At 37.4% G+C, this 23206-nt stretch overlaps 1 protein-coding gene and 1 pseudogene across 2 annotated transcripts in view; one reads left to right on the top strand and one right to left on the bottom strand.

Annotated features, from left to right (window-relative positions):
- Window positions 1–16743, top strand: part of LOC142553750 (DNA-directed RNA polymerase III subunit 2) — a 34141-nt gene extending 17398 nt beyond the window's left edge. For both annotated transcript variants that reach the window (XM_075664220.1, XM_075664221.1), the window contains 21 exons: window positions 395–505; window positions 610–726; window positions 933–1049; window positions 1141–1221; window positions 1369–1473; window positions 1547–1627; window positions 1710–1841; window positions 1936–1980; window positions 2066–2143; window positions 2211–2350; window positions 2430–2520; window positions 12349–12473; window positions 12565–12700; window positions 12792–12922; window positions 13677–13802; window positions 13911–13966; window positions 14781–14851; window positions 15298–15382; window positions 15457–15560; window positions 15759–15887; window positions 16441–16743. In XM_075664220.1, the coding sequence (XP_075520335.1) occupies window positions 395–505; window positions 610–726; window positions 933–1049; window positions 1141–1221; window positions 1369–1473; window positions 1547–1627; window positions 1710–1841; window positions 1936–1980; window positions 2066–2143; window positions 2211–2350; window positions 2430–2520; window positions 12349–12473; window positions 12565–12700; window positions 12792–12922; window positions 13677–13802; window positions 13911–13966; window positions 14781–14851; window positions 15298–15382; window positions 15457–15560; window positions 15759–15887; window positions 16441–16491 (2112 nt within the window). In that variant the 3' untranslated portion in view covers window positions 16492–16743. The remainder of the gene's footprint in view (window positions 1–394; window positions 506–609; window positions 727–932; window positions 1050–1140; window positions 1222–1368; window positions 1474–1546; window positions 1628–1709; window positions 1842–1935; window positions 1981–2065; window positions 2144–2210; window positions 2351–2429; window positions 2521–12348; window positions 12474–12564; window positions 12701–12791; window positions 12923–13676; window positions 13803–13910; window positions 13967–14780; window positions 14852–15297; window positions 15383–15456; window positions 15561–15758; window positions 15888–16440) is intronic.
- Window positions 16744–16832: 89 nt separating this feature from the next.
- On the bottom strand, window positions 16833–20396 carry LOC142554573 (putative carboxylesterase 12; annotated as a pseudogene).
- Between the last annotated feature and the right edge of the window lie 2810 nt (window positions 20397–23206).

The following is a 23206-nucleotide window of genomic DNA, read 5'->3' as shown; positions in this document are numbered from 1 at the left end:
TGCTCTGGCTTAAACTCTACTGTCAGCTCTAACTCTAATCCCGTAGGCAAAGGAGGCAGAGCCACTGCACTTACCAAAGCTCTTTTTAGACATGAAACATGGAACATCGGATGAATCCTGGATCCAGCAGGCGATTGCAATTTGTAAGCCACATTCCTTGCCTTCTGCAGCACTCTAAAAGGACTGCAATATCTAGGAGCCAGCTTCTGATAAATTCCTTCGGCAGACGGATTCTCCCTTTACTTGTGTGTATCCCTTATTTTTTCTATAATAATCAAACTTAATTATGGGATTTTCATCTACTATGTGACTTCGTTTTGGCCCACAACATTTTTGCTCCGAGAGTTTTCCTTGGTAGCATTTTATGGACTGAACGCCGAATTTTTTATTGCAGGCTGTAGCTCGACTGTCATACATAGGGACATTAGGTCACATGACGAGGATCTCATCCCAATTTGAAAAATCTAGAAAAGTTAGTGGTCCTAGAGCATTGCAGCCCAGCCAGGTGATTTGATTTATTCTCCATTCCTTAATCTCTCTCTTATGATTACATTTGTTTCTCCTCTCCATGAATTTCATGTGGATTACCTTAAACCACTTCATCTACAGTGGGGCATGTTGTGCCCCTGTGATACTCCAGAAGGTGAATCTTGTGGATTGGTGAAGAATCTGGCCTTGATGACACATGTTACCACTGATGAGGACGAAGGGCCTCTTATTTCTCTGGTACAATTCTCTTGACAACTTAATCTCCTTTGAGATAAATCAACATTTTTATTGTGTGGTGATATATTTCATACTATGGCAATCGAATAAGCCCAAATTTTTCTCTCTTATTTCAATTATTTACTCTTTGTTAATTGAACTATTTGGGAGCAGGCCTATCTTTTTTGTTTTGTATGTTTCACTACTTCATTCTTCTTTTGGGACAGTGCTACTCCCTCGGGGTAGAAGACTTGGAATTACTCTCAGGTGAAGAACTTCACATGCCAAATTCTTTTCTGATAATTTTAAATGGACTTATTCTTGGGAAGCACAGACGACCACAGGTATTGTTTTATTGATGGTCAAAGTTGTTTATTAGTTTATTTGGATATGCTGTCCTAGATCTTCTTTTTATTTGCTTTCAAATGTTCTCAGAGATTTGCTAACGCAATGAGAAAGCTGCGAAGGGCAGGTATAATTGGTGAGTTTGTTAGCATCTTCGTGAACGAAAAGCAGGTGACTCTTTTTTCTTGTGTTTCTATAATATTGATTTTGTTTGTCAATTTTTTAACCACTGGCATTTGCAAGACAGCTCAATTTCATGTTGTAGATGCAAAATTGTGACTCATCAGTGGAGATTCTAATGAGGATATTCTCTTGCAGCGCTGTGCTTACATTGCTTCAGATGGTGGTCGTGTTTGTCGTCCTCTAGTAATTGCTGACAAAGGTGTACCAAGAATCAAGGAGCACCATATGAAGGAGTTGAGGGTAAAAAAATAGGATATTGATGTATTTCTCATTTGTCTTGATCCTCCCCTCATATAAAGTTCACTTGTTTCAGGATGGAGTCCGCACATTTGATAGCTTTTTGAAAGAAGGCTTGATAGAATATCTTGATGTCAACGAGGAGAACAATGCTTTGGTTTGCATGTTTTTCTTTTTTTGAAAATTCTTTGTTTAGAAGGTCAACTGTAACCTGTCTTGTGTTTGATTATCATTGTTAGATTGCTTTGTACGAAGAGAATGCTAAAGAAGGAACAACTCATATTGAAATAGAGCCTTTGACCATTCTAGGCGTATGCGCTGGGTTGATCCCATATCCTCATCATAATCAGTCACCAAGAAATACATATCAGGTATGGTTTCCTTGCTTATTCAGGCCACATATAGTTTGGATGGTGTAAAACTATGGATATTTAATGATCATGTTCGGTATTGTTTTGTTTGCAGTGTGCTATGGGTAAGCAAGCTATGGGAAATATTGCATATAATCAGGCATGCTATGAATTTGACTTTTGTCTGTTTAAAACTCATTATATATTTTTATGAACTAACATCTGGCAAGTTTTTATCTTTGCAGTTGTGTCGGATGGACACTATAATCTACCTCTTAGTGTATCCTCAACGGCCATTACTAACGACGCGGACAATTGAGCTAGTTAGTGGATTTCATTGTCAGTGTGATTTGGAACAACTACCATGTATCTTAATGATGTTATTTGCAGGTCAGTTTTGATAAGTTGGGAGCTGGACAGAATGCAACTGTTGCGGTGATGAGTTATAGTGGATATGATATTGAGGATGCTATAGTGATGAATAAATCATCCTTGGATCGTGGTTTTGGTCGCTGCATCGTCATGAAAAAGTACAAGTCCATACATTGCTTTCTCTATTCATATTATTTTAATGTTTGATAACTGTGTCATATATTTTACTTCAAACAGAATGTCAGCTGTTAGTGAGAAGTATGAAAATGGTACATCTGATCGTATAATTAGACCACAACATGAAGGACATGAAGCAGAAAGAATGAAGGTGATTATTCCAATTTATGTTTTTTTGTGAAGAAGATATGGTGATAAATGTAGTATTAGTGGGATAATATGTTAAGAGTTTCAAGGATTATGACATATATTTCTTTCTTTCTTTTCGTATTTCTTAATTGCGAGGACACCGACACAATTAATATTATTGAGGTAATCGAGCTTGATTATGCCAATTCTTTGTATGAACTGTGTTGGTGGTACTAACATGAAGGAACCAATGCTTTAACAAGAAATTTTGTTTGATTTAGCAATCATAAGGATTGCATTTCGTCATACTCTGCATGCTATATCATATCTTCATCATCATAGAACGTTCCCGCTAGTTGCTGGTCGGCTACATGGATATTAGTTCTCCAAAGTAAGCGATTTTTCCACATGTTATCTCTTAAACTAAGATCTAATATATCATCTTTAACCACATTTATCCAAGTTTTCAGTGGTCTACTCTTCATTCTACTCTTTTCAATGACTTGCCAATCTAAGGTATGTCGTATTGGGGTCGTGTTTGGTCTCCTCTTCACATGACCAAACCATGGTAGGCGTCTCTCTAATCTTATCTTTTATGAGGGCTACACCTAAATAGCTCATAATCCTTTCATTCATAATTCTATCTTTACTCGATTTGGCACACATTCATCTTAACATACGCATTTCCGCTACCATCATCTTATGCATATGTAGTCCTATAGTGGCCCAACACTCCGAGTCATAAAACCTATCTGGTCGATCAATAGTCTTTATAACATTTTCTTTTCAATCTCGTTAGCATCCTTTTCATCTCAATTTCATCCACCTTGCTTTAATCCTATAGTCTATACCCTCTCTAATGTCCCCGATCTTTTGGATAAATTTTTTTTGGATTTGAAACGATAGTTTTATTAGAATAGTAGAAAAAAGTTAGAAAAAGGCGGATGAGAAATCCGCAAAACACCCCACAACGACTACTACACTATCGTCAACTGTAAATAAATTTCCAATCCCTAACTTGATTTGTTATAAAAATGTGGTTAAAATCTGGATAATTGAAATTGATCCTAAATAGCATAAAGTTACAGTATGGGACTTGTCGACCGTCAATCTCAATTGGACTACCCATTCGCCTAGATTCAGAACTACAAGCTAAATACTCCGTTTTTGAGCGATTAATTCTAAATATTTACTCTCAAGAGCTTCACACAATCTGTCTAATTTTTTATTTACACTTCTTTACTTTCGTCTATCAGAACAATATCATCTACAGACAACATACACCAAGATAGCTCATCCTAAATATGTCCCGTCAGCTCATCCATAACCAAAGCAAACATGTAAGGGCTTAAAGCTGATCCTTGATGAAATATTACTTCCACAGGAAATTCACGACATCCCTCCAACATACCTAACACTAGTTACGGCACCTTCATACATATCTTCAATGATCTCGATGTAGCATTGAGGCATATGCTTCCTTCTAAGTACCCACCGAATCAATTCTCTAGGCAGACTATTATAGGCTTTCTCTAAGTCGATAAATACCATTTGCATGGTCTTCTGTTCTCTATATTTTCTATCATTTGTCTAACCATGAAAATAACATCCATTGTAGACCTACTCGGCATAAACCAAATTGGTTCCCTGATACAGTAGTGATACTCTCAAGTCTCCGCTCTATTAATTGCTCTCATAGCTTCAACATATAGCTCATTAGCTTAATCGCTCAATAGTTTGAGCAGCTTTGTATATTTCCTTTATTCTTATTAATCGGTACTACAATATTATGTTTCCAAGATTCTGGCATTTTCCTAGAACTTAGAACCCTATTAAAGAGCTTAGTTAGCCATTGGATCCCAACTTCCCCTAGACACTTTCATACCTCAATTGATTTCTCATGTGGTCCAACTGGCTTTCCCCTTGTTACTTCCTTAGCACTAATTGTATACTCTTCGAGTGATTGGAGAGTAACACTTGTAACTTTTTTGGTTGGAGGAGTATCCAATAAATATACACTTAAAAGGGATCTTGGATCAAATTTGGTGCGATGATGTTGGTGAATGTGAACAAATGAGGAACATCAAAAACTTTGAGTGGTAGATCCGAGGAAAATGACTGAAGTGAGGATAGGCATTAAAAAGTGTCTTACGAGGGATTTGAAATTTTAGGACTCGACTTGGCATCCTATTGATGAGGTAGGTGGCAGTAAGAATGGCTTTCCCCCATATTTAAAACATTGTTGGTGAACATGATGGCACGAGCAGCATCGAGTAATTGTTTATTTTTTCTTTCTGCTACCCCATTTTGTTGCGGGGTGTCCACACAAAAACTTATGTGAATGATACCATGATTGGAGAGATAAGATCCAAGAATAGAATTGAAGTAATCCTTAATATTTTCGGTCTTAAGAAATTGAATCTTGCTTTGAAATTGGGTGGATATCATGGAGTGAAAGGATTGAAAAATTATGGATGTTTCTGATTTTTCGTTCATGAGAAAGGTCCAAGTAATTCTTGTGTGGTCATCTATGAATGTAACAAACCACCTATCCCCATTGATATTCTTGATGCATGAGGGTCCCCAAATATCACTGTGAATGATAGAGAATGGAGATGAAGGTTTGTATTGTAAGCTCGGATACATACTTCTTGTAAGCTTGGAAAATTGACAAATTTCACATTGATAAACGCTTGAACGTTTATTAATGAATAAATGGGAAACAATTTTCCTATATAATCAAGCACAAAAGCGTGGAAAATTTAGTTCGAGTTTCATTAATACGGATGATTACAGAAGCTGCCACTTTTGATCAATTACCAGCATGTATGGCTAAGGATTGGAGTAAAGCTCTCATCATTACAAGGGATTGTGTCAACATATCGTGGGATTTGGTGCTACTACCCTTGGGAAGGCTGTCCAGAGAAAGATTGAATTATTCTCATTCCCAGCCAACAAAGCAGTATGGTGGCCAGGCAACGAAGAGGATGCATCCTTCTATTTGCGATTGAAGAAATGCTTTCTGGAAAATAAAGTTACCTTGTCATTTGAGAGATGGAATCAGCAAATCAACAGTGAAGAAGAAGTTTTCGAATGTTGCAATAGTTGGGTGCTTTTATTGGGGATACCTTGGGACTTATGGTCCACAGATCTCTTCAAAAATATTGGTGAGCAATGTGGAGGCTTGTTGAGCATCAGTCAAGACACTATTCTACTCAAAGATTTGTCGGCAGCAAAAATCAAAGTAGTGGGAATTGAAGGCGGGTTCATCAATAGAAATATGAAGACCAAACTCAAAGAGGTCCTATGATTATTCGCATTATAGTGGATTCGGTGAACTTAACAGCATATGATATTTATGAAAAAAGATCTTATACACAAGTGGTGGTTAATGGAGCTAGAGTACTGGCGGGATGGGGTAGAGCGAAAGAACTCAAAGGAACATATACAAATGCAGCACCTACAAATGACATTCAAAAAATAGGTTCGGATGACACCGAACTTCAGCTAATGACAAATGAAGAAGAATCTGCAGATCATAATCAGAAGGGTGAATTTTTGAAGATGGACAACAAAAAACAAACCAAAGGACAACAGAACATGGGCAGTTTGGAAAATTCAGGTGGTCGAAGTTGCGTATCTGAACCATGGTATCGAGGGAAGAAAATCAAGATTCTCAAAAAGTTAAAGCCGAAAATTGAAAATGATTTTCATAAAGGGACGATTGAATCTGTGAACGTCTCACCGGCACAAAAATCAGGCCATCCAGAAAGAGAGATGGAGAGTAATCCCAAAGAAAGGAAGTTTGAGCATGTCTATCGTAGGAAACATATCAAGTCACATCATGAATCATTTATGTGCGAAAGGGAGAAGCTTCAAAGATATCACTCATCGAGGATGATATAGATATACTAGATGGTGATGATGCAAATTGGGAGGAAAAATTAAATCAAGGAGGGAGGGAAGATATATCAGACGAAGGTTGTGAATCTAGTGAAGCTGACAGTCATATCTCTGAACATCCGAACAAGTCGACAATGCACTCACTAGAGTTTGATGATTTGGGAGACTTTTTTGAAGATTCTCCGAGTAAGGTTTGCAATATACCCAATATTTCTTATCCTGATCAATCTTCTTTTCATTCTCTTTCCTTGTCAGATTCAATAGGGGGGTTGGTGGGAGAGGTAGAGAATAAGGGTGGGGTGGGAATTACACCATCGGTTGAAAAGTTGGGTATATCGGGAAACATTTCCTTAGGGCCGCAATGCGGGTTGGTTGCAGGTTCGATAAGCGTGGGACTGGTGATGGAGGATCTTAAGAGGGTAGTTGAAAATGAGTGTTTAAATAAGATGGGTGTAGAGAAGGTGGAATTTTCGAATATCAAAGAAGACATGAAGGATGATGGAGAGTCATGAATGCAGGTGCAGAGAAAATACAGGGGCTGCTGAAGTGAATCGATGAAAATTGTTTCATGGAACATTAGAGAGGGCGGTTCAGCTACACGTCGGGGATTCATACGTGCTGTTCTTGCCAAAGAAAGACCAGAATTAGTAGTGTTGCAGGAAATTAAAAGAGAGGTGGTGGATAGGAGATTTATTGCAAGTATATGGAAGTCGAGGTTTGTGGAGTAGGTCACTTTACCTGTAGTTGGTCGGTCAGGGGGAATTCTGATTATGTGGGATCCAAGGGTCATCTCAGTCAAGGATAATTTGATTGGGGAGTTCTCGGTTTCAATTCATATTCAAAAGGATGCTCATAACGACTGGTGGTTTACAGCGGTCTATGGTCCATGTCAACCGAGATTAAGAAATAAATTCTGGGATGAAATGGCAGGGTTGAGGGTTCTATGTGGAGATAGATGGTGTTTGGGGGGAGATTTTAATGTAGTCAGATCATTACGAGAGAAAATTAATAGTCGTTCACAGACCTCAAGCATGTCCTGTTTTGATACATTGATACAGGAACTGGAGTTGTGCGATCCACCTTTTTTGAATGGAAAGTTCACGTGGTCGAATTTTAGGGATTCACCCATATGTTGCATATTAGACAGATTCTTGTTCACGGTGAGATGAACTGAAATTTATCCATGTTATAGACAAACACTCTTGCCAAGAATCACCTCAGATCATTTCCGAGTGGTCTTTGATTTGGAAAAAAGTAAGTGGGGTCTGACACCTTTTAGATTCGAGAATGTGTGGTTGAGGCATCCAAGCTTTAAAAATTTGGCCCAATCGTGGTGGAATAATGCGAGGTTTAAAGGATGAGAGGGATATATATTTATGATGAAACTCGAGGCAATGAAGGGTGACATTAAAAGATGGGATGAAAAGGTTTATGGGAGGGTGGAAATGAAATCAGCAGAGATAGCAAAAAAATCAGTAGATTGGATGAATTAGAGAGTGAGGGTCGGGGATCGGAAGAAGTAGTGAATGAAAGAAAAGAAACAAAATTATTGTTAGAAGAGTTGATACGTCGAAAGAATCAAATTTATTATCAAAAAAGCAAGGTCAAATGGGGATCACAGAGGGTGATCAAAACACAAAATTTTTTCACTCACTTCTAAACCAACGGAAGAGCAAGGCTACCATTGATAGATTGGAAAGAAATGATGGTTCTATTACAACAGATGAGGATGAAATTGTCTCCATTATTCTACAGTTCTTTAAGGAATTGTACAGTTTGACAGACACGAGATGTTGGGGTATTGAAGGAGTGGAGTGGTGCCCCATTGAAGATGATTTAAGTCGAGAGTTAGAAAAATAATTCACGGAAAAGAAGGTCAAGAAAGCAGTCTTTCAGTGTGATGGATGTAAGAGTCCGGGGACAGATGGATTTACTTTGGCCTTTTTTCAAGATTGTTGGGATATAGTCAAACGAGATCTAATGAAGGTTTTTGATGAGTTCTTTCAACGCGGAATCATAAATGGAGCAACTAATGAAACATATATTTGTTTGATACGAAAGAAAGCTGAATCGAATAAAGTGAAGGATTTTAGACCGATAAGCCTGACAACAAGTTTGTATAAGATCATAGCGAAAGTCCTATCAGCGAGGATCAAGACTGTGATAGCATATACTATATCCGTATCTCAGAATGCTTTCGTTGAAGGAAGACATATCTTAGATTGTGGCCTCATAGCGAATGAATTGCTCGAAGAGGGGAGAAGAAAGAAAAAGAGAGGATGGTTTTTGAAGGTGGATTTCGAAAAGGCTTACGACAATGTGAACTGGGATTTTTTGGATTTTGTTTTGATGAAAAAGGGGTTTGGAAGAAGATGGAGATCTTGGATGAAAGGATGTGTGTTGAATGTCTCATTTTCTGTCATGATTAATGGGAGGCCGAGAGGTAAATTTAGGGCGTTTAAAGGGCTTAGACAAGGAGACCCATTGTCTCCTTTTTTGTTCAATTTGGTAGTGGATGTGTTGGGGAGATTGATTGACAAAGCAAAGGAAAGGAATCTCGTAAGGGGAATCGAGGTTGGTAGAAACAAGATAGAGATATCTCACATTCAGTTTGCGGACGACACACTGTTCTTTGTGCAGAATGAGGATCACATCAGGTTCCTGGTGCAAGTAGTGAGAGCGTTTTGTGAAATGTCAGGATTAAAAATCAATTGGGAAAAAAGTGCTTTGTTGGGTATCCACCGTGATCAAGGAGAAGTTGAAATGTTATCACAACAAGTGGGATGTGGTAAGGAGATATGGCCTATTAAGTACTTGAGCGTGCCTTTGGGTGGCAATCCGTTACAAGTATCGTTTTGGGATCCCGTTGTGGCTAAGATGTCGAAAAAATTGTCAAGTTGAAAGAAAGTTTTCTTGTCAAAAGGTGGAAGATTAACATTGATTTTATCGGTTTTGAATTATATTCCGATTTATTATATGTCTTTATTCCGGGTGCCTAAAGGAATAGCCGAATCGATGGAGAAGATTTCAAGAAATTTTTTATGGGATGGAGCAGATGGAGATGTTCATAGCCACTTGGTCACATGGAACCATGTGTGTAAACCGAAGGAAAAATGGGGATTGGGTGTTGGGAATATTATATTGAGAAACAAGGCATTGCTGGGAAAGTGGTGGTGGAGATTTTTTGAGGAAGGAGGGACATTGTGGATGAAAATAATTGTAAGTAAACATGGGTTACAAGAAAATGGGTGGGATGCGGGGTTGGCAAGAAACGTCACGTTCAGGTGCCCATGGAAGTTTATTTCCCGATTATACCCGACTTTTAAGCTTAGAGTTTCAGTTAGGGTGAGAGGAGGTAACAAAATTAGATTTTGGGAGGATAGATGGTGGGGGGATTCTTCTTTTAAAGATATTTTTCCAGCTTTATTTCAACTATCAACAATTCACAATCTACCTATAGTTCATTTTGTCCTTTTTGATGATGTCACGTCTACTCATTCCTGGGATTTTCATTTTAGAAAGGCTGTGAGAGATGAGGAGATTGTTCAGTTGTCCGAGTTACTTGGGGTTTTAGATTCTTTTAGGTTAGTTGAAGGGGTAGATGATTTTCTTGAGTGGCGAGGGGATTCTTCGGGTATTTTCTCTGTCAGATCCTTCTATGACTCTTTTTTTCCACATAATCGCTTTCCCGTTTTTCCTCTTTTTCATGTTATTTGGAAAGTTCCCGTCCCAAAAAAGATCCAGCTATTTTCTTGGACAACAACTCAGGGTAAGCTACCGACCTCGGAGAGGATTCAAAAAAGATGGCCCTCAATTGCTTTGTGCACAAACTGGTGTGTGTTGTGTAGAAATGAAACAGACACTCAGGATCATATGCTCATCCACTGTTCATTCACAAACAAATTGTGGGCTAGAGCTTTGCTAAGCTTTGATTGGTTTGGGTGATGCCTAAGTCAACAAAGGAATTATTCTATATGGATTTGGGGCAGCTTACTGGTACCAGGGGAAGAATTTTTTGGCAAGTGGTTGTTCATTGCATATGCTGGACGGTGTGGTTGGAAAGAAATCGAAGAATTTTTTATGACAAGGAAGAAACTACAGAAAAGTGCTGGGAAAAAATCAAGATCAACATTGCAATGTGGATTGGAACTCATCAAGATTTTAAGAATGTTTCGATTTTAGATTTATTCAGAGATTGGGAATATGTGTATCATTAAGATAAATTTGATATTGTGTGCTTTATGATGACAGTGGACTAGTGGTCTGCTGATGTACTCTTTCTTATGTTATGATTAATAAAATATCGTTTCTTATAAAAAAAATACAGACCACCATGCATCTTAGCATTACCAATCACCTTCCCCGAATCCACTGCCTGAAAATCACAAAGATTGGAATAAAACTTGGTCACACAGTTGAGATCCCATGTAAGTTGACTGATAGAAATTAAATTACAATTCAATTTTGGAACGTAAAGGACAGAAGAAAGCAACATGCTTTTGTCAATTGAACTGATCCTATTCCTGCCACAGGTGATAGAGAGCCGTCAGCTATTCGAACTCCTGAATTGCTAGTGCACGACTGAGAATTTTTGAGAACGCTGATGTCTCCAGTCATGTGATACGAGCCCCTGAGTCTATTATCCTTGGCTTTAAGGATTTTTTTTTGGCAATATGAGCATAGGATACAAAACCTCGGTACTGATCTTTGTGATAGGTGCAGCATTTGCACGGCTTCCAGTCTGCTGGTTTGCCGTGTAATTTCTAGCAAGTAGCCTTGACATGACCAAGTTTCTTGCAATGGTCACACCAAGGCCGTCCCTTGCCAAACCTATTGGGTTGAGAGGTATTGTGAGTGAATAAGGCCGAGCCTTCCACTGCAAACTTATTTTCTGTCAGCATCAATTTCTTTCGACTTTCCTCTCTCCCGACGTCTGCAAAAGCCTCACTAAGGTTAGGGAAAGGGTTGATTCCCATGACTCTCCCTCTGACTTCATCTAAGTCCCTATTTAGGCCAAGAAAATATCGAACAGTCCTTTTCTGCTCAACAATCTTCTTATACAAGGCAGAATCATCAGCACACTTCCAAGAATAGACTTCATATAGGTCTAGTTGCAGCCAGTAGCGTGTGAGGGTGTTAAAATACCGAGTGACACTCATATCCCCTTGTTTGAGGTCATACAGTCTTGTCTCAACCTCAAACAATTCAGAGGTATTTTCTGTGCTTGAGTATGTTTCAAGTACCGCTCCCCATATGTCCTTGGCTGTTTTGTGAAGCACAAAATTTTTTTCAACTTCAATTACATGGAATTTATCAGCTAAGACATAACAAGATGATCATCAGTCTTCCAGGATCGGTGTTTGGGATCCATAGTCTGCGGAGCCACAATTTCACCGGTGAGATGTCCATCCTTCCCTCTAGCGCAAATATACATGAATACAGATTGGGACCATTGGAGATAATTTTGTCCATGGAGGTTATGGGTTGTAACAATATTAGAGGAGAAATCAGGGGTGGAAAAGATTGGGGAATTGACCTCGGTGGAAGTGACTTCAGACGAAGATGTATGTGACGCCATGCCGTATTTGGTTATGAGGATGGCCGGCGAATAATAATAAAGAAGTGCAGCTAGGGCACAGAGATCGGCTCTGATACCATGAAGCAATACTGAATAATCTTCTTATTCCAATAAAAATATCTGCAGTCAAATATATAAACGTGTCTCCATCAAATAAGGAAACATAATTCCCTCAAGTAAGGAACCCTAACTAATTAGGAAACAAAATAAATTAAGGAAAACAGAAACAAATTTAATCTTTTCTACACTACTAACTAAGATAGGATTAAACTTTATCACAATTCAAATATATAACTCTCCAACAGATTTGTTAGGTTGTACAATCAAAATCCAGTATCTTCCATTTGAATTCTTCTTTTTTCCATGCAGATTTTGGATTATGATGGACTAGCTGCTCCTGGACAAATTATTCGACCCAATGACATCTTGATCAATAAGGAGTCCCCCACTGTCACTAGGGGGCCAGTGGCATCGCATATGGGCCTGCCAGATAGGTTGGTTATTTATCTTCGGACAATATGCTTAACCTTAGCTTTATAAGTAGCAGATAGCTAATCAGCTCTTGGTGTATTCTGCTACATTCAGTGCATATAAGCCAAGTAGACTGAAATACAAAGGGCCTGAAGGTGAGACAGCCGTGGTGGATAGAGTGGCACTCTGCTCTGACAGGAATAACAATTTATGCATAAAATTTATGCTTCGTCATACTCGTAGGCCTGAGGTGCTAAACCAATTTAGCTTCACGGTGACAATTTTCCTTCTTTGAATCGTCATTTATATTTTTGAGGGACTAAGAAATGATTGTCTACTAGGTCGGTGACAAGTTTAGCAGCCGTCATGGGCAAAAAGGAGTTTGTGGTACCATAGTTCAACAGGAAGACTTCCCATTTTCTGAACGTGGCATATGCCCCGATTTAATCATGAATCCTCATGGATTTCCAAGGTACTTACTTAATTTCCCTACTTTAGATCTTATATCCAACTGGATCTTGAGTCTTTACTCCATTTTGTAATACCCCAGCCTTTCTTGTCAACCATTTCCCCCTTTTCTTGTTGGTAAAGAATATGAGCACTAACCCTGAAGAGGTGGAAGTGCATTTGTGAATCTGGAAAAGGGAGAAAATGTAATTCAGAATCCTTTGATTTAAAATATAACTTATTCTTCGTTAATAGTAATCTCAATGTGCAGACACAAGTTTTCAATGCAACTATAGGGAGGAACATAATTTGATGGCTTTGCTTTTTTTTTTTTTTTTTTATTGCGGAGGTTGACCCTCATACAGTGTTATTATGGTTTCATGTTTTAGCAAAACTTAAGGATTCATGCACTTTGGGGCTTCACCTCATACTATGATGCCGTGTAATAAAATTTTCAGTAACAATACACTGACATCAAATTTTCCTGATGAGATATTTCAGACTAAGTATTGTTATGATCACTTATGGAAAATAGGTCATCTTTAAGTGATTAAATACTAGGCATGTGGCATTGGGGACTTGTTTCGTCACCAAAACTATTTTATTTTGTATTTGCTAATATATATCATTCTACTATTTGTGGATATCTGAAACCTGCTTGTATCTGAATGATACAAGATTTTAGACATTTGAAATTGTCCACTGTTGATTGCTTGAACTTAGAAAATCAATCCCTCCCTTGACATTTCGAAACTTTTTCTTGTGTCATGTATCGTCAGTCGAATGACAGTTGGAAAAATGTTAGAACTTCTTGGTAGCAAAGCTGGAGTTTCTTGCGGTAGGTTTCATTATGGAAGTGCATTTGGAGAGCCCGGTGGACATGCAGATAAAGTTGAGGCAATAAGGTCTCTACTGCCACTTTTCTACATCTCCCCACATCAACCTCCTTGACACATGGCTTGCACTTTGAAATTAATTTCTCAGGATTTCAGAACCCTTTATAATGTTTGCAGCGAAACACTTGTGAAGCATGGCTTTAGCTATAATGGCAAAGATTTCATCTATTCAGGTCTTTCTTCCTATCTTTGGTATTTAGCCTTTGGAGATAAAGTATTATTTTCAATGATATTAGGCTTGGTAAAGTTGTAATCCTGTTGTTACAACTTATGCGATTAAATTGCACACATGTACTGTATTTTGTTGCGTGTGATGCATGAAATGCATGTGCCACCCCCACTAGTAATTAGAAAGTAATGGTGTGTTGGATATGTTAACTTCTAAGAGATTAGAGTATACATTTTATTTTGCTTACTCATGTATATATATTTTTTGGGTAATATTGGTCATCATAAACATGCACATCGCATTAGGACTTGAATTTATCAAAGCTTGCTTTTCTTCTCTCGAGAGGCCATCAATATGTTACGAAGTGTTGGATTCAGGAATTGATAAATTTATCACGACATACTGCATACCAAGGGAAAGATGGATGGTATATAAAATTCATGAGATTTGAAAAGAAAAGAGAATCACTCATGGTTCATGAAAACGCCCAGCTCATAATATAAGCACACTGTTTTAGTATGAACAATTAGAAATTGTTTCTTCTAAAAATTTTGCCTTCTCGAGGTTATTATATTTCATTTGTATATATTTTTGGGTGAAAGGTTGCGTTATATTTAATATAACCTTCGCAATCACATTTCCTTTTTGGTGGAATACTTATTGTACGACTGAATTGCGTGAACACTCTTCTGTTCTCTTTTTAACCCCACTGATTTTTTATATTTTCATGAATGCTAGTTATCTCATTGAAGATTTTTCTTGTGTCAACGTGGCTTCCTGAGCTTATGCTTTGATTTTTGTCTATATGCTTATTTCAGGAATCACAGGAGAGCCACTACAATCGTATATTTTCATGGGTCCAATTTATTATCAAAAGCTGAAACACATGGTAAGCAGTGAAATTTCTCACTTCTCTTTAACCTACCAGAATTAACCTCTTGGTCTTCTGTAAACTACCCCAACCTGACACATATGCCATCCGCCCAATCGATGGTTTTCCACAAGGAAAATTTGCTGCAAGTGAAATAAAATTAACATGGCTTAATTGTCATAGCATGTGAGCTCTCGATGCTCAGTTCATGTCTTAGTTTTCAGCCTATCCCTTTCTTATATACTGCTGTATCATTAGGGTTTGATGTACTTTTTTTCATTGCTTGTCACCAACTTTACACGATCCAACGCTGTTGCATTGTGGAAAGATCTACAAATCTCCTTTGAAAGTGTCATTTCCGCCTGAATATGGAATTTTTTCCTCAAAATTGCATGCCTATTTAACCGAGTGTAAGGTCCTTTGCCAGATTTTTCTGATTGTTGAATTTTGTTTTTGAGTCTTAGGTATTAGATAAAATGCATGCCCGTGGAAATGGGCCTCGCGTTTTGATGACTAGACAACCTACAGAAGGAAGGAGTAGAAATGGAGGTGTGAAATCGAGTTGTTTTAAAAATTTATCGATATTCTGTGAGTACAATTTGTTGATCTTTATAATTGAGCAGGACTTCGCGTTGGAGAAATGGAGCGCGATTGCTTAATTGCCTATGGGGCTAGCATGCTGATATATGAGCGATTGATGATTTCTAGTGACCCATTTGAGGTTCAGGTGAGCTTCGTTGATAATTAATGTTATTATGAAATCGCTCGTTTTTTTGTGGGATACGGATTACATGTTATCGAGTTGCTTTAGCACGATGTAGCGTTCATGTTGTTTCACTTGCAATATCATATTGTTTTTCCTGAAAGGTTTGAAAAAGATTTGAAATCACGCCTTTCCATAAATTGCTAATTAGTCTGCTTGCAGGTGTGCCGGAAGTGTGGTCTGCTGGGATATTACAACTTTAATCTAAATACAGGCTTTTGTACAATGTGTAAGAGTGGGGATAAAATGTCAACCATGAAGTTACCTTACGCATGCAAACTCTTATTCCAGGTATTACAAGTTTTATTTTATTGAATTATTATTTGATCTCTATGAATTTTCTCTTATTCCAGGTATTACAAGTTTTTTTCTTGAATTATTCTTTGATCTCTATGAATTTTGATTATTTGGTAAAAGCTATGGTGGTGTTTGGTTAGGCTTACAACTCGAGCCAACGAAAAGTCGTGGAAAACTCATCCCAACCAAATTAAACACCAATTCACCTCTTACCAATGAGTGTGATATTCAAAAAAATTAATTACCAATTGTGTCGTGAAACTTTTTTGGAATCAATGAACCATAATTAATGTAATAATCATGCACCGTTCCGATTCATTTATGTATTTTTTAAAAAAAAATTAAATTTGAGGTGGTGCGATTGATTTACAAAATTCTTGTTTTTAGCTCATTGTGGCATATGTAAACGACTCTAAATGGCGTGAATGAATATTCACATTGTGATTTTGTCCGAGACTCTTCCAACTAAGTTTACGCGACGACGGTATATTAGTTTGTCATTGCTTGTGATTTTTATGTATGCATCAATCTTTGCTTCGTTCTGCAGGAGCTCCAGTCAATGAACATCGTTCCTCGTTTAAAACTAGCAGAGCCCTGAACACAAGTTTTTCTGAGCATGAGGCATTTCTTTAAGAATGGTTTAATTTATCTTTTGGATTGGTAATCTTAAATGCGTTTTTTTCATTCTATTACGTAGTATATCTGAATTCCATGTGGTCCAAAATCAGACCACTTCAAAGTTTTGTTAAACTTGTTCGTACAACCATGTTTTATTCATAGAAGGTTGATCTAAAAGGTCTGTAGCTTTTAATATTGATTAAGCAATTGCTCTTTAGAGTACAATATTTCATTTATTTTTTGAATGAGTATGTTTAAATACAAAAATCATGGATATAAATATGGCATATGAATATTTTTATTCTATAAAAAATTATTGCATGATCCCAAAAGTGAGATAAATAAAAATTTCCAAGTATTATTCCAATTCCAAGAAAAAATCACACCAATTGTTATTAAAAACAAAGCTTCAATGGGTTTGGATAAATTGTTTGATCCCTTGAAAAAGTTTGAGAGTTTGAGCAGCAACGTTAGGATCCATATCCACTGCAATCTTGTTTAAGTAAAAGCTGTGCCCGACTCCATGGCTGACCAACATCTCCGCATCTTTCTTCGCCTTTTTCATGGCTTTATACATCTCCATTTCAGTGTCCAACATCAGGTCCTGCTCCGCTATACAGTACAAATACGGCGGCAGATCAGCTTCTCCGCTGCTGCGCCGCAGATTCAGCTTCTCCAGCGGTGCCGCCGCCGCTGCGCCGCCTCCCCCATTGGGCAAGCAAGCAGGTGGTCCTTGGTGCGCTAAGCTTAGGAACTTGTCCATCCGGCAGCGCTAAGCTTTGGAACTTGTCCATCATGGCTAACGTCAGGAACGACGTCTCCGGCTGACTTGCTCCCCGCGGCAGAATCATGGGTGGATTGGCATGGCACCGGCGACTGCTGATGAGCTCAAGTCCTCCTGGCCTGCACACGCCGCCCACGTGGTGGACTATGTTCTCACCGGAGCTGTCACCGATGAGAAAAACCCGTCCGAAATCCACGTGGTCATTGAGCCAGGGCTCATGGGACTCGCCGTGCGCGACGGAGCGGAGCCAGTGGAGGGCCTCGAGGGCGGCGTCGTAGGCTGCATGGAGGCGGTGCTCCGGTGCACGGCGGAGGTAGACGGACACCATGACTGCTCTTGCTGCGCGTGCTAGGCCCGTGTGAACATCATAATACATGTACCAATCGGGCTGGCTAATGCAGAATCCTCCGTCGTGGAAGTGCAGCAAAATGGGGAGTTTCTTCAAGTCGTCATCTTGTTTCTCCGGTAGGTAAATACAAAGTTTTAAGCTGGATACTTATCGGCGGTGACATCAGCTACGGCAATACCGTCCATAACAAGGCCTTATGGCGGTATGGGGTCCGACATGAACTTTACTTCCGACGGTCCGGTCCAGTCCATGTCCTGCCGACGGAGCCATCTTCTAACACCGTTAGCCACTCTGAAACTTCATCAACCACATTTTTTCCTAACACCAGTTTTGTTCTAACAAAAATAACGTGTTTTCTTAGGTATTATACTGCGAATATGTTGAGAAATTTAGTGCGAGACAGAAAAAGAAAAGGATTGGTAAATTGTAGTGGAAAGTGGTGTTTGGCTTCCATTTCCTGCAAATTTGTTGGAAGGAAAATTGAATAAGAAGTAAGGAAATACTTAATTTGTATTATATTTAAATTTAAAAATTCTTCAACATTGAATATTGAAAGAATTGTTTAAAATAGAAGGACAAAAATATTAATATTATGTGTATCAGAATTAAATGTTGTGTGCATGTGTGGTAACATCTATTCACAACGTGAAGCGAAATGTATTAATTAAACACACAAATAAACTTTTAAAGTAAGATAGAATAAATCATCCACAAATATAAATACTTATGTTTATATTTGTGTGGTGTCTTAAGGTAAAACGATTCATTAGAAAACTTATTAGTTTACAAAAATTAATACTAATAAACTAAATAAAAACTAACTCCTTAACAAGTATGGGAATAAAATGCATCCAAGCATATTCCAAACCGTATAATCAAAATTACGGATGCAACAAACACACTAATCAAAACAATGATTATGTATTGTGATTGAATGTTATTAACACTTTACGACAACGCTTCAATACACCTTCACTTGAGCTCTTAATTAATTCACTGACGTGATTCTTTACTCTTCTTGCGGCGTTTCACTGCTTTCCTTCAACTCCAAAAAGCCACACGTGCGCAGCAACAATGATATTTTATTTATAAATTTCCTTTGTCCTAGAATTTATTCTTTGTATAGAGTCATATACAAATGTGAAAACAAAAATTTTATTAGGAAATAAATTCTTTTGAATAATAGTATAATATCTAGAGATCTTATCATAAATATCAATACTCTAGAAAATTTTATCATATATATTAATATCTAGAAAATTTTATTAGTCTATAAACGCAAAACTCCATATGTTAATATCACAATATTATCAACAAGAAAAATTTAATTAAGAAATAAATTATTCATTTCAATATCCCCTTTTTGCGTTTCTGGAAAAAACATCCAAAAATGATATTATCTTTCTTATATGCATTATCTCTGTATTTATAATAACTCCCCTTGAGTTAGATATTTATCTCTCCTTGAATTCAAACATGTTAGTACAGTGTTGTTAAATATATGTTGTAACACGTAAACCAAAACAATCAGAAATTTTATTAACAGAAAAAGATAACTAAGCAAATATGACTAAAAACTCAAAGATAAAACAATAAAAAAAACCAAACAAACTATGGAACGTCTAGTCCAACAGTATCTCCATCATGATTATAATCAAGATTAACATTAGATTTATCCATTTTTTGCATTCACATTTGTTACTCCTTTTTTTTGTTAAGCAAATGAATGGATTTCTAATTCCAACAATTCAAACTCAACCACTTGAGCTCATAAAATGCAATAACCTCTCTTGCGGTCTAAATTTGTTGCCGACCAAAAACTATTTGGGTTTGAATATGGGAGGTAGAGAGCACAACATACTCAGAAGTCTTTTCCATATGTAGACCATGGAAGATCTATTTTCCGGTTTCCTTTGAAATATGCAGGTGCTATCTTCAGTTGGTCACGCACATCAGAAATTTCTTCATCTACATCCTTCAAAAATCCTCGGAACTCCAAAATCCTATAGATGAAGGAAGGAAAAAGGAGCTTGGTGGATTTGAATCATCCATCGGCAAACTGTATAACTGTGTTGAATATCATCTAACCAAAATTGAAATTGGCACTACCAGTACCAATCATGTAGAGAATTATGGCCTGACGTTTAGTAAACATTGTAGTGTTGGTGGAGAGAGTCTAATTTCTGATTGTGGTTTTGTGCAAAACAGAATAGAATGAAATTTTTGGGATGATTGGAAAACACATTGTTGATTAGTCTTCCAGTGAGAGCATCAACAATGACATTGAAGTCAGGTGCAACTTCATCTTCTTCTTCTCTAGTAAGGGTGTTATATAAGACATTTATCACTGTGAGATTAAAATTGAAAATCATGTCACGAACACACCCTGCCAAACTTCACTGAACTTTTATATCCAACAATGGATAGGAGATTGCAGTAAAATTCCAGAACGTGCCTTCTGGCATAGGGAGTCACAGAGGTTATAGTAACAAACATTCATCAATCTTTGAAGAAAATAGTCAGATTATGTTGTCCATAGCCTCCACATCAATATTTCATCGATAAATTTTCTATTGATATACAATGGCCACAAAACTAAAGCAGATTCAGAGTAGAACTTTGTGAAGAAGGACTTGCTCACATCATAGCCCACAAAGTCAATAATGTATTTGGTGTTGACCACATCAACTTCAACATCAGCAACCATTAGCATCATCAGCAACATCATCAATAGACTCACTTTCTTCACCATGACTATCTTGTGACTCATCGTCATCAGTATGTTCCTTAGACTCAAAATCAGATTCAGAAGAGGAGCTGTCAGAACGGTTAGGGTGATTGTCATCAAATTCTTGTAGCATCTCCCAATCGGGCTCTTTATCATCGGAGGCGTTTTTCTTTGTTTATTTTTCTCTTTTAAGCCAGCAAGAAACTCAGCCAAGGATTGATGAGTGGAATCAACAGGATCACTAGGTCATGAAACATCCTTTGGTTCTTCTTCAGGAGATTATTGAACAGTAACAGACGAAGATGTTGTGTTCTTTGCGAAAACAACAGGTTCAAAATCTTCATCATTCGAGTCATCTTCAGAAGAGAAATCGGGGTCCAAAAGGTTTTTGGGGGAGGAAGATCTTTAAATTTCTTGGATGGGACAAAGTCAGGGTCATACCCTGCTTGTCTCTTTGATTTCTTAGAGATGGACGAGGAGGAAAAACTCTACACTGACGCCTCATAATCTGATGGGTTGTCAACATCAATTGCTTTGCCCGATTCTCCAGGGGCAATGGTTTCAATCGAAATATGATCTTCTTCGAAAACAAACAATTGGAGGTTCTCAACAGTAGGTGTTTATATGGGTGGTGTTGTCACACTTGGTGGAACACCCAAAATTTATGTCATCTCGCTGCAGATATCAAGGGGATCGTACAGCACATCTTTCCATTTGAGATAAAATATATGTGATTATAGATTAAAACAACATAGGGATCGAATCAAAGAGTGAAATCGCAAGAATCACATCATGAACTTGCACAGATGAATGATGAGAATGATGGGAGTATGAGTTGAGAGATAAGTTAATCAGAAATAGTGAATTTGTTCAATTATGATAATCATTTAAAAGCTATGGCTTCCAAAGGTAACTTTCTCCCGAAACAAACTCAATTCCCCAATAAAATTTACATTTTCACCCAACGGTAAAAAATATGAACTGTTGCAAGATAAAATCACGTAACAATCAGAATATATGTCCTAATTATGCCTCAAGTATGATATAATAAGGAAGTGTCAGACAATGATCAAATTGTAGTCTATATGTACTTGGTGGTGGCAACACCTCCTGATAATACTCCAGATTTTGAGTAAAACTTTCATGAACTTTCTTTTGATTCAAAAATAGTAGATCCCACAATAGAAGAAAATTCTTCATTGGATTCTTGTAGGTAGTTTTTTCCATTTGTATTCTGACTTAGAAGTGGCAGCTCCCACATTAGAAGAACTGTCTTCATTGGACTCTTTTAGGTAGTTTTTTTCATTTTATTCTAAAATATTTTTTTGATTTTTTCCTCTTCTTTTGTGCTTTTCTCCTTTTTGCTCAAATTTCCCAAGTCACATTTTCACAATGGACAAGATCTTGAAATACATGAACATCCCAACTACTTGATTGTGAGTTTGAACAAAAATTGAGAACATACCAAGAAATAGTCATCAATGGACTAGACTTTACACAAAACAAGATGAATGATATATGAAATATATCTAGTAGCCTATAAAAGTACATTCATGTAAGGTATTGTTGCAACAATGAACATTATATCAGGGCCACTCGTACTCGAGTAAAGAAGACTATCAATGATGTTGCGGTACAGAGTATTGTCAATACGTTTGTCAGCATCATCTCTAGACAACTTTTCACTAGACTCGATATGAGTTTTCATGTGCTTAATGTTCTTATTTGAAAATTTCTTGACCAAATTCTTATCAAACTTAGATTGACACAGAAAGATACCATTATGAAGTTGTTTAATTTGAAACCCCAGAAAGAAGCTTAATTCTCCTACTATGCTCATCTTAAATGTAGAAGACGTGCATTTAACAAAATCATGAACAAGCTTTTGTGAAGAGGCACCAAAAATAATTTCGTCCACATAAACTTAACAAATCAGAATATCATGTTTTAACATTTGAATAAAAAGGGTTTTTATCAACCTCACTTCGTTTGAAGCCAATGTTAAGCAAGTATTATATCAACCTACCATACAATGCTCTTGGAGCCTGTTTCAGTCCATAGAAAGCTTTCTTTAGCTTGTAAACATGGTCCAAGTGATGAGGATCCTCAAATCCTTTTGGTTGACTTACATAAGTTTCTTCATTCAATATGCTATTCAAAAACGCACTCTTCACATCTATTTGATGCAATTTAATTCACATATGACATGCAATGGCAAGCAAAAATCGAACAGACTCAGTTCAGGCTACATGAATAAAGGTTTCATCAAAATTCACCCCCTTAACCTGTGTATATCCTTGAGCAACCACCCGTGTTTTTTTTTCTAACAACATTATCTGATTCATCAGTTTTTTTTCTTAAAAATCTATTTGGTTCCAATTAAATTAGTATTTTCAGGTCTTGGAACTAAATCTCACATATCTTACGGACAAACTGCTGAAGTTTTTCATGCATAGCATTGAACCAAAATTCATCTTTTAATGTGTCATTAATCTTTTTTGGTTCAACGTGTGACACAAAGCATAAGTCACTTACCTGCAATTACACGGAACTCATGCCAATCAATTTTCGATACTCCACTTTCTCATTTCTTCTAGTTTACATGCCTACATATACTTCTCCAATTATCTGTGATGATGGATGATTCTTCTGAATTTTATTGGGAATATTTTTTCCATCATTGATCAATGTATCATTATCTTCTTTATCATCCACTCTTTCTGTCTCATTCAGAGGTAATGTTGTGCTGGGTGTTGCAACATCTGGCTCAACATATGTTCCGACTAGTGACTCAGATGTATCTAGCAGTCCATCTACATCATCATCGATTGTCT

This window comes from Primulina tabacum, chromosome 8 (assembly GCF_025594145.1).
Source record: "Primulina tabacum isolate GXHZ01 chromosome 8, ASM2559414v2, whole genome shotgun sequence".
NCBI lineage: Eukaryota > Viridiplantae > Streptophyta > Magnoliopsida > Lamiales > Gesneriaceae > Primulina > Primulina tabacum.
This window is presented reverse-complemented; position numbering and strand designations above follow the sequence as displayed.